Below are 15,018 nucleotides of genomic sequence, written 5' to 3'. Positions count from 1 at the left end.
GGAGTTTCGCTGGTCATTTCGATTATTCCCGACTTGATAGATGAGATGCAATGCGTTTTCTAGGAGTCAGTGATATCAAACATTTAGCTATGATAATTTAAAGTGTGTACAATTAATTTAAATTTTCATGTTTCTGCGTGTCATTCAGGATATATATACTTTAAAGAGGGCAGTTTGACGGTGTGTAGACTTTCAGCACGGATATATAGTTATAGATGCTCGAGTAATAGATTAAAGATACAGAAAGAACTAGAATATGCTTGTGTGTCGCTCAAATTGTATATTCTGTACATTTTTATTCTCCTTGCTTTTGGGTCGTACTGCATGATATATTAACATTATAGCTTGGCGAAGACACTGACCACAGTACCGCTCATATCAACAAGAGTGCTCTTGTTCTGCAGCCAAGCCTCAATACCGCGGCGACCATTCTCCACGCCCAGACCGCTCTTCTTCCAGCCACCGACGGCCATCTCAGCAGGGCTCTCGCCCCACGTGTTCACCCAGGTAATACCAGCCTGCAGCTGGTCAATGACGCGGTGCGCCTGGTTCAAATCCTTAGTGAAGACACCAGCAGCGAGACCGAGTTCAGTGGTGTTGGCGCGTCGCACGGCCTCCTCGACGGTGTCATAGTACAGGATGGACATAACGGGACCGAAGATCTCCTGTTTAACGATTGTCATGGAGTCAGTGCAATCGGTGAAGATGGTCGGCTGGACCCAGAAACCGGCCTGCAGATCCTTGGGCACCGAGGGCTTCTCGACACCGCCACAGAGCAGGGTGGCGCGGTCAGACTCAATACCGTGGCGAATGTATGCAACGACCTTGTCGTAGTGGGCTTTGGAGCTGAGAGGACCGAAGTTGGTCTGCTCGTCAAAGAGCGGGCCAGCCCGCACATATTGGATCTTCTCGAGCAGGCTCTTCTCGAAAGCAGCCTTCATGGCGCGCGGGACGAAGACCCGGGTGCCGTTGGTGCAGACCTGACCTGTGCTGTAGAAGTTGGCCATCATGGCGCCATTGACGGCGCTTTCCAGCTCAGCGTCTGGGCAGACAATCAAGGGACTCTTGCCGCCCAGCTCCATTGTCACGTATTTCATGTTGCCCGAAGCAGTGCCTGCGACCTTCATACCGGTTGCCACTTGGCCGGTGAAGGAGACCTTGGCGATGAGTGGGTGGCCAGTCAGATAGGCGCCGACATCACCGGCACCGTTGATCACATTGAAGACACCGTCGGGAAGGCCGGCCTCGGTGTAGATTTCTGCAAGGGTCTGACCGTGAAGCGGGGTGTATTCACTGGGTTTATAGATCATTGTGTTACCGGCGGCCAAACAAGCAGCAGATTTCCAGAGGGCACTAAAGATATCTAGTCAGCTTCTTTTTCTCTACTGTCGCAAACGCAGGATCGGAGAAATTACATCTGGATGGGGTAGTTCCAAGCACCAATGCCGGCACACACACCCAGAGGGGACTTTTTGGTGTATACCCAGGCATCCTCGCGGAGTTGAGTAGTTTCGCCGTTGAGGCCACCGCCGCCAATGAAGTTGGCATAGTACTCCAAAACATCGGCGCCAGTCGTGACGTCGACAGTACTAGTCTCAGTATAAGCCTTGCCGGAGTCCAAAGTCTCGATGCGCGCAATTTCATCGTTCCGGTCCCGTAGCAATGCAGCGGCCTTTTGGAGAATTCGGGCGCGACCAATCAGCGGGGTCTGCGCCCACGAGGGGAATGCGCGATGGGCAGCATTAATAGCGGCATCAACGTCCGCGTTGGAGGCAATCTGGATGTCGGCCAACGGAGTTGCCGTGGCGGGATTGATAGTCTGGAATGACTTGCCGGAGGTCGCTGCTTGGACCTTACCGTCATAATAGAGCTGACGAGGAGGGAAAGAGAGCGACATGATTGTGTATATGATTTTCCAGCTATGTAGAAAGCTACAATAGAAGATAAGAGAGGCGGAAATAACACACACCGCCTTATAATTCCACAAAAGGGAAAAAGCGGAGCTATGTAATCCTTTCCGGTTTTATGTACTCGGTACTCGGCCGCATAGCATAACTAGTACGTAACATCCAAGTACCAAGTACGCCATCCCCGTCAGCGGCTGACGGTGGCTGAAACGGCATCGTCCTGGCGCGGGGTTGTTATCTTTTGGCCTTTGAGCTTCTTCTTCTTGCTCTCTCCGGTTAGAAAGTCCCCGGGAAGTTCATACTAAGAAAGGCATTTCTTCGCCAGCGGGAAAGTCGACGCTCTATCTACGGAATCGCACATCGGAAGCGAATTCCTATCATGGACCGGCCTCCTCTTTTCTCCAATCTGCCGAGATTAACTCGAATACAGGAAGTATGCCGATAAAGGGCTGATACTCGGCTGGTAAGAGTCGGTGGACCTCATTATCCGGCTCATCTCGACTTCTCTCCACTTTTAGTGATCGCCACCACTCAGAGACCCCAAGATTCGCTGAGTCTGACGGGAAAGAAAAAGAAAAAAAAAAAAAAAAAAAAAAAAAAAAATCCCGAAAAAAGGTTTGGACGAAGCTGAGCAATCCTTGGAGATTGGATCGAAAGGTTTTATCCGATCAGACCACCCTCCGAACAGTTTGGATATTTCTCTTTTAGAGACCGTCCTTTCTTCTCCAATCTTCTCCAAACATTCTCCTCACTATATCGGTCCTTGCCTACTCCCCCGGTATTCAATATGGCCACCACTAACGAGCTCCTCGCCGCCGATGTTAACAGCTACGACTACATCGTCGTTGGCGGCGGTACCGCCGGCTGTGTGATTGCGGCTCGCCTGGCCGAGTACCTCCCGAACAAGCGCACTCTGGTTATTGAGGGAGGTCCTAGTGATTTCATGGACGATCGCGTTCTGAACTTGAAGGAATGGCTCAGTCTGCTCGGAGGCGAGCTTGACTACGACTACGGTACTACCGAGCAACCAATGGGTAAGACACTTATTTTTCTAAAATTCTAGCAGAGCTTATGCTGACTATCTCCGCAGGTAACAGTAATATCCGTCACTCCCGTGCAAAGGTTCTGGGTGGTTGCTCTAGTCACAACACTCTCATCTCTTTCCGTCCCTTCGAGTATGATTGCCGTCAATGGGTGTCCAAAGGATGCAAGGGCTGGGACTTTGAGACCTTCACCCGCATAATTGATAACCTGCGCAACACCATCCAGCCGGTGCATGCCCGCCACCGTAACCAGCTGTGCAAGGACTGGATTCAGGCCTGCTCTAGCGCCATGAACATCCCCGTCATTGAGAACTTCAACGATGACATCCGCAAGACCGGTGAGCTGACTGAGGGTGTCGGCTTCTTCAACATCTCCTACAACCCCGATGACGGCCGCCGCAGCAGCGCCAGTGTCGCTTATATCCACCCCATTCTCCGTGGGGATGAGAAGCGTCCTAACTTGACCATTCTCACCAACGCTTGGGTTAACAAGATCAACGTTGAGGGTGATACCGTGACCGGTGTTGATGTTACTCTCCAGTCTGGTGTCAAGCACACGCTACGTGCCCAGAAGGAGACCATTCTGTGTGCCGGAGCTGTCGACACCCCTCGTCTGATGCTGCTCTCCGGTCTTGGTCCCCGTGAGCAGCTGTCCGCACTCGGCATTCCCGCCGTGAAGGATATCCCCGGTGTTGGTGAGAACCTGCTGGACCACCCCGAGAGCATCATCATGTGGGAGCTTAACAGCCCCGTGGATCACAACATGACCACCATGGACTCTGATGCCGGTATCTTCTTGCGCCGCGAGCTGCCCGACGCCGCCGGATTCGACGGCAAGATCGCCGACGTGATGATGCACTGCTACCAGATTCCGTTCACCCTGAACACCACTCGCCTCGGCTACGACGAGCCTCTGAACGCCTTCTGCATGACCCCCAACATTCCCCGCCCCCGCTCCCGCGGTCGTATCTTCTTGACCTCTGCCGATCCCTCCGTGAAGCCCTCGTTGGACTTCCGCTACTTCACCGACCCCGAGGGCTACGATGCCGCCACTATCGTGGCAGGCCTCAAGGCCGCTCGTGAGATTGCCAAGCAGTCCCCCTTCAAGGAGTGGATCAAGCGCGAGGTTGCCCCCGGCCCCAAGGTGCAGACTGATGAAGAGCTGTCCGAGTACGGCCGTCGTGTCGCCCACACCGTGTACCATCCCGCTGGTACTACCAAGATGGGTAACGTTCTCACCGACCCCATGGCGGTTGTAGACCCCACACTGAAGGTCCGCGGCCTGAAGGGCATCCGTATCGCCGATGCCGGTGTCTTCCCTGACATGCCTAGCATCAATCCTATGTTGACGGTCCTGGCCATTGGTGAACGTGCCGCCGAGCTAATTGCTGGCGAGGCCGGTTGGTCTCGCAACCAGCCTCGTCTGTAAAGTAGAGCTTATGACGCGTCAAGGACCTGATATGTATGTAAAAGTTGTTTCTTTAGTTTGGTCTTAATTTGGTGTTATTATAGCATGGGAGCGAGCGGCGCAGGGCGCGGAGGATCGCCTTTGAAGGCATCTTTCCGAGTCTTATTCTCCCCAGCGTCTGCGAGACAGACCTGGTATACAATTGGTTACGGATGAACTTGATATCCAAGAATAAATTTCATTTCACAATTTTTGAAATTGAAAATCTAAATATTCGAACTGAAGATGGATTTCATGTTCAATGCAAAACCACCTCAAAAACGCCTATAACCAAGGTGAAAGCTATTTAACATGACAGCAATATAAAAAAACCAAGAAACAGATCGCATCTAAGATCGAACACCTTATACCTTCACAGCGCCCTTATCAGTATCGTGGATCTTAGCACCCAGCTTCCATACCTGATCGACTGTCAAGGTCGGCCCAGTGAAGGCATCCTCACTCTCACCCAATATGATGAGATCGGCATCAGCACCGCTTTCTAACGTCCCCTTAACACCCTCCAAGCCAAGCAGACGTGCCGGCGCAGCAGTGACAGCATTGATCGCCGCAGCCGTCGATGCACCCGACCAACGACGGAAGTTGTTAACACACTCGATAAGCGTCGCTGAAGATCCAGCAATCTTATCCGAGCCCTCCAGCGTCAACCGCGCACCGCTTTTAACAATCCGTTCCCCATTGGTCCACTCATAGACACCGTCAGGCAGACCACACAGACGCATAGCATCGGTGACCAAGATCAACCCATCCGGGTGCGCATTGTACGCGATCTTGATGGAAGTGGGATGCAAATGGATGCCGTCCGCGATCACACCGTAAAACGGCCTGCGGCGCTCACTTTGTCCCAGCAGACCGAAGATACCTGGGTTGCGGTGGTAGAAGGGCCGCATGGCATTGAACAGGTGGGTGACCATGCGGGCGCCCTTGTGCGTGGCTGCGACAGCCTGTTCATAGGTTGCGTCGGAGTGGCCGGTGGAGTAGATGATGTTGCGCTTGGTGATTTCGGGAATGTGGGCCATCATGTTGCCGACTTCGGGGGCGGCTGTGATCATCTTGATTGGGCTGGCGCTGCCCATGTTCTCTTCGCCATAGCAGTAGATGAGGTCGTCGAAGGTTTCCGCGGCGCGCAGCACTTCGGGCTTGTGGATGCCGTTGCGGTTAGGGCTGATGAAGGGGCCTTCAGCGTGTGCGCCTAGTGACTCGGCGCCGTCTTGGGGCTTATGAGTTCCTGCTGTGGGGCCGAGGGAGGGGAGGACCTGAAATATGGATTAATATTTCTTATTCTCTTCCCTGCATACTTTGCGCTTTTCTTACCTTCCAGTACACCTCGGGGGTGGAGCTCACGAGCGTCGGCAGGTAAGAAGTGACACCAGTTCGGGCCAATCCTCGGTTTACCATGCGCAAACCCTCATCGTATTCCTCCTTCGTTTCACAGGGTACGGAGAAATCAAAGCCATGAGCACCGTTCAACTGGACATCGATCATGCCCGGGGCAATGATACGGCCACCGAGATCAATGATCTCATCGGGGGACAGGTGCAATCCATAGAAAGCCTCTTGATCCTTGAGGATCTTTCCGGTCAGAGAGTCAATCCATAGATCTCGCTCGACCAAGTTCGAGCCGCACACCAGGCGACAATTGGTGAACTTGGTAATGCGCGGGGTAGAAGTCTTGCCCGGCATTATGAATGTTCTTATCAGATCAGATTAAGGTGGGTAGTTCGAACTCGAGGGAAAGAAAACACAAGAAGAGGGGGGAAACTCAAGTACATAAAGATCTAGACACAATGATGTAACAGTAGACTGCGTGACATTCGGCATGCCGATGTGGTATACAACATAGCCCATAGTAACTGTTATCGTTGCTTATCGGCCTTATCGTTACGTGTAATCTCCCGTACGTATCAATACTCGGCCCGTAAATTACCAAAACCGGCCTTGACAATACCGTCACGGCCCAACTGCTACACTCCGCATGCGGGTCGTTTCCCTTCGCTTCTCTTTCTCAATGCAACATCTCTCGTCGTCGCATTGCAAAGTGGATGAACATGACATCTCCTATTATATTATGACAATTTTCTAATTTCCCTGGTTTGCACTTCTCCAGATGACTCCATATTTCCATGTTTCCTTATCTCCCTTGACATTGACATCGAGTTATATGTCGCATTGAAAATGGTTACTAAGATGAGGCAAACCGGGAGACTCGGTTAAGTTGCATGTTAATTTATCTAAAAGTCCTTAGCTTCGTCCTAGTCCTCTTCTTATTTAGACTTTCCCTTGGCAAGGGGATTAGCTATCTACATTCTTCACCATTCTTCAGGCTGTTTCTCACGTGGCGAACATTCTTTCGGCCCCTTGGCTCGCTTGTTGATCGCTACAGCTTTTTTACCCCTGTAGATCTTTGTTCTCTACAACCATGACTGAGCCGGGGAAGCAAAAAGCTGAGAAGCACACGGACTTGCCGACACATGCAATGTCTGCGTCCGTATCTACTCCGCAGGACCCGGAGTCAGGTGTGGACCAGGCAGTGATAGGCCCCGCTTGGATGTACAAGCCACTATTCAAGATTGGCAAATGGGAGGCTCCTTACTTTGCCTCACCCGAAATGCAACTATATTTGGTGTCATTTGTCTGCTTCTTATGTCCCGGCATGTTCAATGCCGTTAGCGGTCTCGGTGGCGGCGGTCAAGTGAACACCCACGATGTGAACAACGCCAACACTGCACTATACAGTACTTTCGCAGTCGTCGGCTTCTTCGCCGGCTCCATTGCCAATCGCATTGGTCTAAGGCTCACCCTCTCCGTGGGCGGGTTCGGGTACTTCCTTTATGTTGCCTCGCTCCTCTCGTACAATATCAACCAAAATGCAGGCTTCCTCATTTTCGCCGGAGCCCTGCTCGGTGTATGTGCTGGTCTGCTGTGGTGTGCTCAGGGCGCGGTCATGTTGAGTTATCCACACGAGCATGAGAAGGGAAAGTACATTGCTATCTTCTGGGTGATTTTCAATTTGGGTGGTGTCATCGGTAGCTTGGTACGTTCACTTGCACATCTCGAATCCCCAGAAACAATATATTGATATCCACAGATCCCTCTCGGCCAAAATATGCACTCGACCGCCGGCAACGTCAACAATGGTACCTACATTGCCTTCCTTGTTCTAATGGCCATTGGCTTCGTTCTCTGCTGGTGTCTCGTCGATTGCAAGTACGTTAAACGCAAGGACGGCTCGCGTGTTATCGTGATCAAAAACCCAACCTGGAAGTCCGAGTTTTTGGGTCTTTGGGAGACACTGATCCACGATTCGTACATCGTCCTGATGTTCCCCATGTTTCTAGCCAGCAACTGGTTCTACGCATACCATTTCAACGCAGTCAATCTCGCCTATTTCAATGTTCGCACTCGAGCCCTAAACAGTCTTCTGTACTGGCTGATGCAGATGGTGGGTGCGTTCATCTTCGGCAAGTTGTTGGATTTGAAGGGTCTCTCGCGTCCGTGGCGCGCCAAGATCAACTTTGGTATTCTACTCGCTGTTACCATGGGCATTTGGGGTGGAGGATATGCATTCCAGAAGCGCTATACCCGCGAAACCAAGGGTCTTGGCACGGATTTCACCGATCGCGGCTACATTGGACCCATGTTCCTGTACATGTTCTACGGATTCTACGACGCCGCTTTCCAGACCTGCACTTATTGGTACATGGGTTCTCTCTCCAACAACAGCCGTAAGTTGGCCAATTTTGCTGGTTTCTACAAGGGAATCCAATCTGCTGGCGCTGCCGGAATGTGGAGGTAAGCGACCATTGCTCTTTTTGCTCTACTCTTCAATAACTAACATACTTTCAGCTTGGATGCAAATGAGACCGCGTACATGACCGAATTTGCCTCTTGCTGGGGTATGCTGGTCGGTAGTATGCTTATTGCCTCACCTGTGATTTTCCTCAAGGTCAAGGACAGCACTGCCGTCGAGGACGATCTGCGATTCTCCGACGAAACCGCCGCCGACGTGCGGGGCCATACCAACGAAATGTCTCCGATAGATAAGCCTCACACCGAAACCCATACTCCTACTGGGACTCTCCCCGACTCTCACGAGGAGACTACCAAATAATGAATTGTCGGTGAAGGAAAAAATCCTACCGGTCATGTAGCACCACGCGGTCAATGTTCGATTTGATCACCTTTATCACTCACTACAGTGTGACGAAATACCTGCATTTACGAGGCGTGTGATTTTTTTTATGCTCGCGAAAAATCCTGGCCACAACTGCGCCAAGGGCCGTGAGCATCATATTCAAATACTCAATCTCCGTCAACTCCGTTTTGTTTAATAATCTTGTACACTATCTGCGTTGGATGTGTTCTCTGGGTGCATTGGCTCTCATTCGGGTTGTACTTTAAGTCTGCTATGATCATGGGGAGTAGTCTATCTAAATGCGTACATAATGTCATATTTGCAAACCAAATGCTATTGAATATATTATCAATATCTAATCAGGTCTGCTCACGACAACTCACCAAACCCAGAAGCCTTTGTGGCCGTAGGCAACGGCACCGAAGCCTGGGTATGAGTCGCCGTCTTAGGGCCAGTCGAGCCAGAATTCTGCTTCACCTTCTCTTCTCCCTTGGTCAATTCCCACCCATTCAGCGTACGATTAAACAGCTGCAACGCAGCCACCGGCTGATAGTACGGCACCTCATGACCAGACTCATAAACACGGGTGAAAGAGAAGTTACCATACTCCCTCGTCTCGCCATACTCGACACCACCGACGAGGAAGGGCGCATAGCCGGCCTTCTGGAACTGCTTGCTGTGCTTGTACTTCGCCGCGAGGGAGATGGCCTCGCCGCCGAACCAGTTGCAGATGTAGTCTGCGTCGCCGTAGATGAGGGCGACGCGGACGGGGCGGGAGAGGATATCCTCTAGGTCTTCGAGGAAGTTGGGCCAGACGAAGTCGCCGGTTTGCTGGAAGGCGAAGTAGACTTCGTTGTTGGATTGCGTGTAGTTTATGTCGACGCCTAGGGCGTTCAGGACCGAGTCTTTGGCGAGGTAGTTTATGTAGTAGCCTTCTGGGGTTGGGTCGTCGCTCGGGTGGCGGATGTCATAGGCGCCTCGCTCGCCGAAGACGTAGTAGGGGCTTTCTGGAGTTAGGGGTTGTGTCAGTTCTGGGTAGATGTTATATGTAGTCGGGGTATATCATACCGACGTTATCCCGGCACATGTTGGTTGCCTCCGTGCAGAGTGCGAGGTCGGATAGCGAGGTGCGGTTTGTAAGCTTGCAGGTTGCGATTTGGTCCTGGCAGCCGTTTGGCATTTCGTTGGCGAATCTCATGTAGTTGTAAACTGTCTCGTTGACCTATATTCTTTGTTAGTGTGAAATTAGTATCATGGTAACTTTGAAGACTTACAGCCTTGATGCCATAGGTGTTGTTCACGGCAAATTCAGGGTAGTGCCTGGCTTGAATTCCTTCATCGATGATACCATTGATGATACCCAAGGTGTTGAAGTCGAGTTGAATGCCGTGCTGGGTGCCGTTGGCAATCTTAAGGTTCTCTTCATAGAAGTGATCGAAGAACTGCCAGTGTTAGAACTTCAACAAAATAGAAGTCACAGGTTGACCTACGGCAGGGCCATAATGTCTGGAAGGAGTCAGTAACGATATCTCAATATCTCGAAAGGACTCACCCTCCATAGCTTTCGGTCCACAAATTGAAACTCTTCGACTTGATCTTCGAATCTAGCTTGGGCAGACCACCCAGGAACCCCTGCAGGACTTCCCAGGTAGCTTTGGCAGCGAGTACAGTTGTATCAATTGCGGTAGCGTTGATGACTGGATAGCGACCATCAATGCCTGCAAAGGACGGGTCTTCATATGAACCTGTGATAGGGTTAAGAGTGCCGGCCGCTTTCTCAGCGTAGGAGAAACCTGTGATTATATTAGCCAGATGACCTAGAAAGAGAATAGAATAGAAAGATATTCATACCAACACCCAATGGCTGAGAGATGAATAGCAAATTCGAGACCTCATTCCACGAATTCTTGTTGATATAAGATTCATTATTCTTGTTGACACCACACGGACCCAATTCCTCGAACAATCCAATCAAAGAGTCACTGCCCGGTCCACCATTCAACCACAAGGTGATTGGCGCATTTTCAGGGTCATGGCGAGCCTCGAAAAACCAGAAGAAAGTGTGCTCTGTGGGTGAGAGGTCCACATAACCCGCATAGGAATTGACATCGGGGGTAGTTTCACAAACACCCTCTTTGCCAGGCTCTTTATAGCGAATGGTGACATTATTAGCCGTCTTGATAGTCTTGACGTGTGTTGGGTGCTTGGGCAGCTGGCGGCGGATGAGGGCCTCCAAGCCCTCCAAGCTATCCGAGGGCACGGCAAGCGCCGCCACAGCCGGTAATAATGGAATCCAGTGGAAGACACGCATAATGGGCTATTTGTTTACCGTTACGAGTGAGGATTACCGGGACGTGCTCGGGATACTTATAGTCCCAGAAGAGGGGAAGTAAACAAGAATCGTGCATGATAAGCAGCTCACGCAATCGACGATTGGCAGGGAAAGCTGAATGCTAAGCCGGGTATTTACTTGATCTCCGTGGGAGCTCCGGAGAAGGTAGCATCCCCGTTAAGAGGGGGAAAGAGTCAAAGCTCCACCAACTCAGGGTGAGAGGTTCAGTTATTCGACTAGGTTAGGCGGGGAGGGGAAAGATCGACGGCGCTAGATTATACCCTGTAGGCTGTGATCGAATAGCAAAAGACCAGGCATCTCCATTGGCTGATGCCAAGAGCTGTTGGGCTCCGAGACAAGGATGTCGTCTTCCGTAAAGCAAACTATTATGACGTGCTATGCCTGGAGTTTTTGATAGTGTATTAATGTATTTAGAAAGTAGATTGAGTCATATAAAGGTGATATTGTCTGCACTGCAGGTGGTAGGAATAGGGAGCCTCGAGGAACGGGTTACTAGGGTTAGTAGAATCCACCTGGCTGAAGTAGCTATGAACGTATTGCGGAGAGTGAAAGAGCCAATTTACCTGGCTTGAGTAGAGTGTCACAGTAGGCTGTGTTCACAATAAGCAATCTATATAGCTTGGCCCCATCACTAGCGAACTCACATCTACCAGATGCTAAGGCGTGTTACTCCAGAGCCAGTCGTTCTTGGATAAGTCCGAAACAGGCTAATCGATAGCCTTGGGGTTTTAAATTTGACGAAGCAGAAGCTTATCTGACGTTTTATATGCCAGATGGTATAGTTTAAATAAAAGAGTGCAATCAATTCAAGATGCAGAAGATGAGGAGAGAGGAGAAGTGGGGGAATAACCGGAGTCGAATGCAAACCAATCAAACAAGCAAATGAAACAAATGAAGCAAATGAAGCAAACAAGGCAAACAAGGCAAATTAAGCACCTATTGATGATGACAGTAAATGTAACTACTCCGTATAACTATAGTTGTGGTTATGCATACTAATATGATGATATATGGTTATGTATATGTACTCCGTCAAAGGCTATAAATACAAAGAACTGTTGGAAGCCTGCATCAGACAATCATATTATACTTTAACTAGCCACCGGTTTCAAAATGGACTGCTTCTAGAGTTGCCGATCTCACTCGAGCTAGAATTGCCGATAATTTCCTATTATTCTCTTTCTCTAGGACTAAACACGAACTGCCCTAATACCCACATCCTGCCGAGTCTCGTATTTGTCTATTTGCCACGTTTCACACTCCTAACAATCTGGATGTCTACTCCGTACTCCGTACCTAGATAGATGCCTCACTTGGTAAATAACTAGAACCGGAAGAACCATTGATGCGAAATTAATTAGTCTCAGAGTTCTAAAGTTTGGTGGTTTGATTTGATTCATTTCCCGATGCATTGGTGGATGATAATTGGCTGGTTTCATGTATCAAGTGGGAATGAGTGGGAATATGCCGAACAAAGACCCCCTGGCTACCGCGTACTAATACTAACAAGCCCCATAATGAGGACAAATAGAATTACGCAGCAATTTTCTCTCTTCTCCGATACATCTTTGTCGAAAGGGGCCATCAGATCGTTTATTTCGCTCCTGGGTTACAGTGTTTCACTGGTGAAACATCTCCAGACTCCAGTGTTCCCAGAGTAAGTCAGATCCACTTCTATTGATTCTCTTTCTGATCCGATATAAAGTAGTACCTTGCATAATTACACCAGCCATCTTCACCATGACTAAACCCGGGCTGGTTGCGATTGTGATTTTATAAATGGATAGGGGCATTGCACTATATCAAGCTCGAAAATTTTTCTAAAGTGTGCATCCTCGATTGTACTTGGGACGAGTGTGATAGATCACAATGGACTCTATGGAGACTCATGCGACGCCCAAGGATGCTGAGAATGAGCAATCAATCACTCAGAGAACATCCAGTCCTTACCCATCCCATCCCATTGCCCAGCTCCAGGGCCCGTTTGAGGAATCAATTGTGGAAACCACTGATGGCTCTGTAAATAAATGGGTTGTGGACATCGACGCGCAAACACGGCGGCGCGATCTACTAGAGAATGACGAATACGAGCGGCTTTGTGGGCGAAAATGGCGCCAGAGGGCATCTGAAAAGTGAAAACTCGTCCTCCTGTCAAGCATGATCAAACCGAACTAATCCAATCATACAGATACCATCCATTCTGGAAATTAATTTCCCAAATGGTCTTCGGAGTTCATCTCCTAGCCAAGAGTCTAGCGAAATCCGAAGACTCAGTCATGAGAATTCTACAGAAACATGTGGATGAGTTAGATGGCTTTCTGGAAAGGACCACCGAAGACTTTATGATCGTCCGACTAGACGTTCGCACTCGAATTCAGTATCTCAGAGTACCGCTAGGAAATCTCGATGTCTTCGATGAGATGCTGGAAGACCGGAATTTCCGGCTATCGATTGTCGCCTATAATGATCAGATCGAACATTCTATTGAGAGATTCACCCTTTCCATCACGGACTCGCTCAAAGACCTACAAAAGGCAAAGGAGGCTATGGGTGCACTATGGTTCTACTTCCGGAAACTTACAGACGAGGATTGCTTCAAGTCCGAGAGCCTCAAGCTTTTTCATCAGGCCATGATGGACAACATGGAGGGCTGGATTGTCGCTATCTCAAAACTTCGTCGACGGGGCACTGCTCTCCAAAAGGCCCTGACCCAACTTGGCTTGGCGACTACAGAAATGCAACGACGGGTCGGAGTAGCAAGTAGAAAGGATGTGGTGAGTTGGGCTTGATTGGGCCTTAAGATTCCAGCGCTAACTATCACAGCGATCGTTTATTAAACAGACCTGCAAGACTGCAAATCGAAATAAGTCAATCAAACAAAGACTCTTCGATAAAGGACGGCCCAAATCAGAAAAACCACTTCCTCGCGATCCATTATCGAAGCCAAAGAGGACATCAATGGCTTCTAAACAGGTTCAGAATCCTCCTGCCCCAGCTAGAGCCCAAACCGACACTCATACGGATCGACCCATCCCGAGCGATGGCATTCGGCGCAGGATCATGAGTCGGGCTAGATCATGCAGTGCCCTTATAGCAGAAGCCAGCGCAGGCGCAGGCACCGAATCACCACCTCCCCTCCCATCAACATCCGGAAAGCTCAAACGCAAGCTCTCCAAGCCCTTCCTACTCAAACGATCCGCCAGCGTGAAAATTGACTTGACCCAAAGTCGACCGAAAACAGCACCATCACAACCCTCACGACTTTCACGCAATATCTCCATAGAGCAGCTCCGAGCATTCTGCTCCACACCACGCCCTCAAACCGGACAATCTAGAGTCAAATCACCCACACAAGCGCGACAGGAGGCCCACAACCAACTCACGAATGGCCGAGAGAACATGAAGGAACAGATATCCCAGTTTCTCAAGACGGACCGCGTGGTCGAAGCATGGGATAACGTATCCAAGAATGCATGCTGTACACTCCCGATTGCCAAGACAAAAGACTGGCCTAGCAGCGTCTTCCAAGCCAAGTCTTCTACCCTAGAAAATAAGGGCAACGACACAAACCCGGACCTGGACAGACAGATGTCTTGGATACAGGGGAAATTCGACGTATTACCTACATACTCATTCAAAACAAAACCTGACATGTCCCCCCGGTTCCATGTTCTATCGGTGCAGATGACCCATGACAACGCTAATGGGGTGACTGAGCGAGAGGCGAGTTTGGATTTGAAAAGTGAATTTGGGTCGAGTATTACTGCGTTGCCGGTTGTACCGTCATCCATTCCACCGGTTAGTTGATAAGAGGGTTTTCGATATTCATGGTTGTTGACATTAGTATATAGATTGCACTGGAGCATCGATCTAGATTGATTGACTGTGCTCAAGGTTGAATATATGGAAGTGTGGTACATTGGACTTATAGAGATATATAATTATAGAGAATTAAAGTGAATATACATAGCCATGTGTATTAATAATATAATATGTAACTAACTATTCGTACTTCGTCTATATACTACGTACTCCGGATTCGTATAGTCTCAGCCCTGCCCGACTGCGCCACAATGGAGATTCTTTCACTTTTCTTTCTCTTTCTCTTCCTT

General features: G+C 49.7%; 6 protein-coding genes across 6 annotated transcripts; 3 read left to right on the top strand and 3 right to left on the bottom strand.

The window, feature by feature from the left end:
- Nucleotides 1-338: 338 nt before the first annotated feature.
- N7518_009325 (betaine-aldehyde dehydrogenase) lies at nucleotides 339-1,897 on the bottom strand (the record flags this gene model as incomplete). The annotated part of the gene is made up of 2 exons (XM_057190252.1): nucleotides 339-1,353; nucleotides 1,416-1,897. The coding sequence occupies 2 exons, from the start codon at nucleotides 1,895-1,897 to the stop codon at nucleotides 339-341; spliced, it is 1,497 nt and encodes a 498-aa protein (XP_057037908.1).
- Nucleotides 1,898-2,694: 797 nt separating this feature from the next.
- Nucleotides 2,695-4,379, top strand: N7518_009324 (GMC family oxidoreductase; the record flags this gene model as incomplete). The annotated part of the gene is made up of 2 exons (XM_057190251.1): nucleotides 2,695-2,941; nucleotides 2,974-4,379. The coding sequence occupies 2 exons, from the start codon at nucleotides 2,695-2,697 to the stop codon at nucleotides 4,377-4,379; spliced, it is 1,653 nt and encodes a 550-aa protein (XP_057037907.1).
- Nucleotides 4,380-4,762: 383 nt separating this feature from the next.
- On the bottom strand, nucleotides 4,763-6,101 carry N7518_009323 (N-acetylglucosamine-6-phosphate deacetylase; the record flags this gene model as incomplete). The annotated part of the gene is made up of 2 exons (XM_057190250.1): nucleotides 4,763-5,674; nucleotides 5,733-6,101. 2 exons carry the CDS (start codon nucleotides 6,099-6,101, stop codon nucleotides 4,763-4,765), a joined length of 1,281 nt encoding a protein of 426 aa, XP_057037906.1.
- Nucleotides 6,102-6,837: 736 nt separating this feature from the next.
- On the top strand, nucleotides 6,838-8,529 carry N7518_009322 (unc-93 family MFS transporter; the record flags this gene model as incomplete). The annotated part of the gene is made up of 3 exons (XM_057190249.1): nucleotides 6,838-7,452; nucleotides 7,507-8,210; nucleotides 8,265-8,529. The coding sequence occupies 3 exons, from the start codon at nucleotides 6,838-6,840 to the stop codon at nucleotides 8,527-8,529; spliced, it is 1,584 nt and encodes a 527-aa protein (XP_057037905.1).
- A 393-nt stretch (nucleotides 8,530-8,922) lies between these two features.
- On the bottom strand, nucleotides 8,923-10,864 carry N7518_009321 (uncharacterized protein; the record flags this gene model as incomplete). Its single annotated transcript, XM_057190248.1, has 6 exons — nucleotides 8,923-9,560; nucleotides 9,622-9,775; nucleotides 9,828-9,995; nucleotides 10,044-10,059; nucleotides 10,106-10,346; nucleotides 10,405-10,864. The coding sequence occupies 6 exons, from the start codon at nucleotides 10,862-10,864 to the stop codon at nucleotides 8,923-8,925; spliced, it is 1,677 nt and encodes a 558-aa protein (XP_057037904.1).
- A 1,911-nt stretch (nucleotides 10,865-12,775) lies between these two features.
- N7518_009320 (uncharacterized protein) lies at nucleotides 12,776-14,713 on the top strand (the record flags this gene model as incomplete). The annotated part of the gene is made up of 3 exons (XM_057190247.1): nucleotides 12,776-13,038; nucleotides 13,095-13,680; nucleotides 13,730-14,713. 3 exons carry the CDS (start codon nucleotides 12,776-12,778, stop codon nucleotides 14,711-14,713), a joined length of 1,833 nt encoding a protein of 610 aa, XP_057037903.1.
- Between the last annotated feature and the right edge of the window lie 305 nt (nucleotides 14,714-15,018).

This window comes from Penicillium psychrosexuale, assembly GCF_028828465.1.
Source record: "Penicillium psychrosexuale strain IBT 29551 chromosome Unknown utg000005l, whole genome shotgun sequence".
NCBI classification, from domain to species: Eukaryota; Fungi; Ascomycota; class Eurotiomycetes; order Eurotiales; family Aspergillaceae; genus Penicillium; species Penicillium psychrosexuale.
The sequence above is the reverse complement of the archived record's forward strand: the minus strand, read 5'-3'. Positions and strand labels throughout refer to the sequence as shown.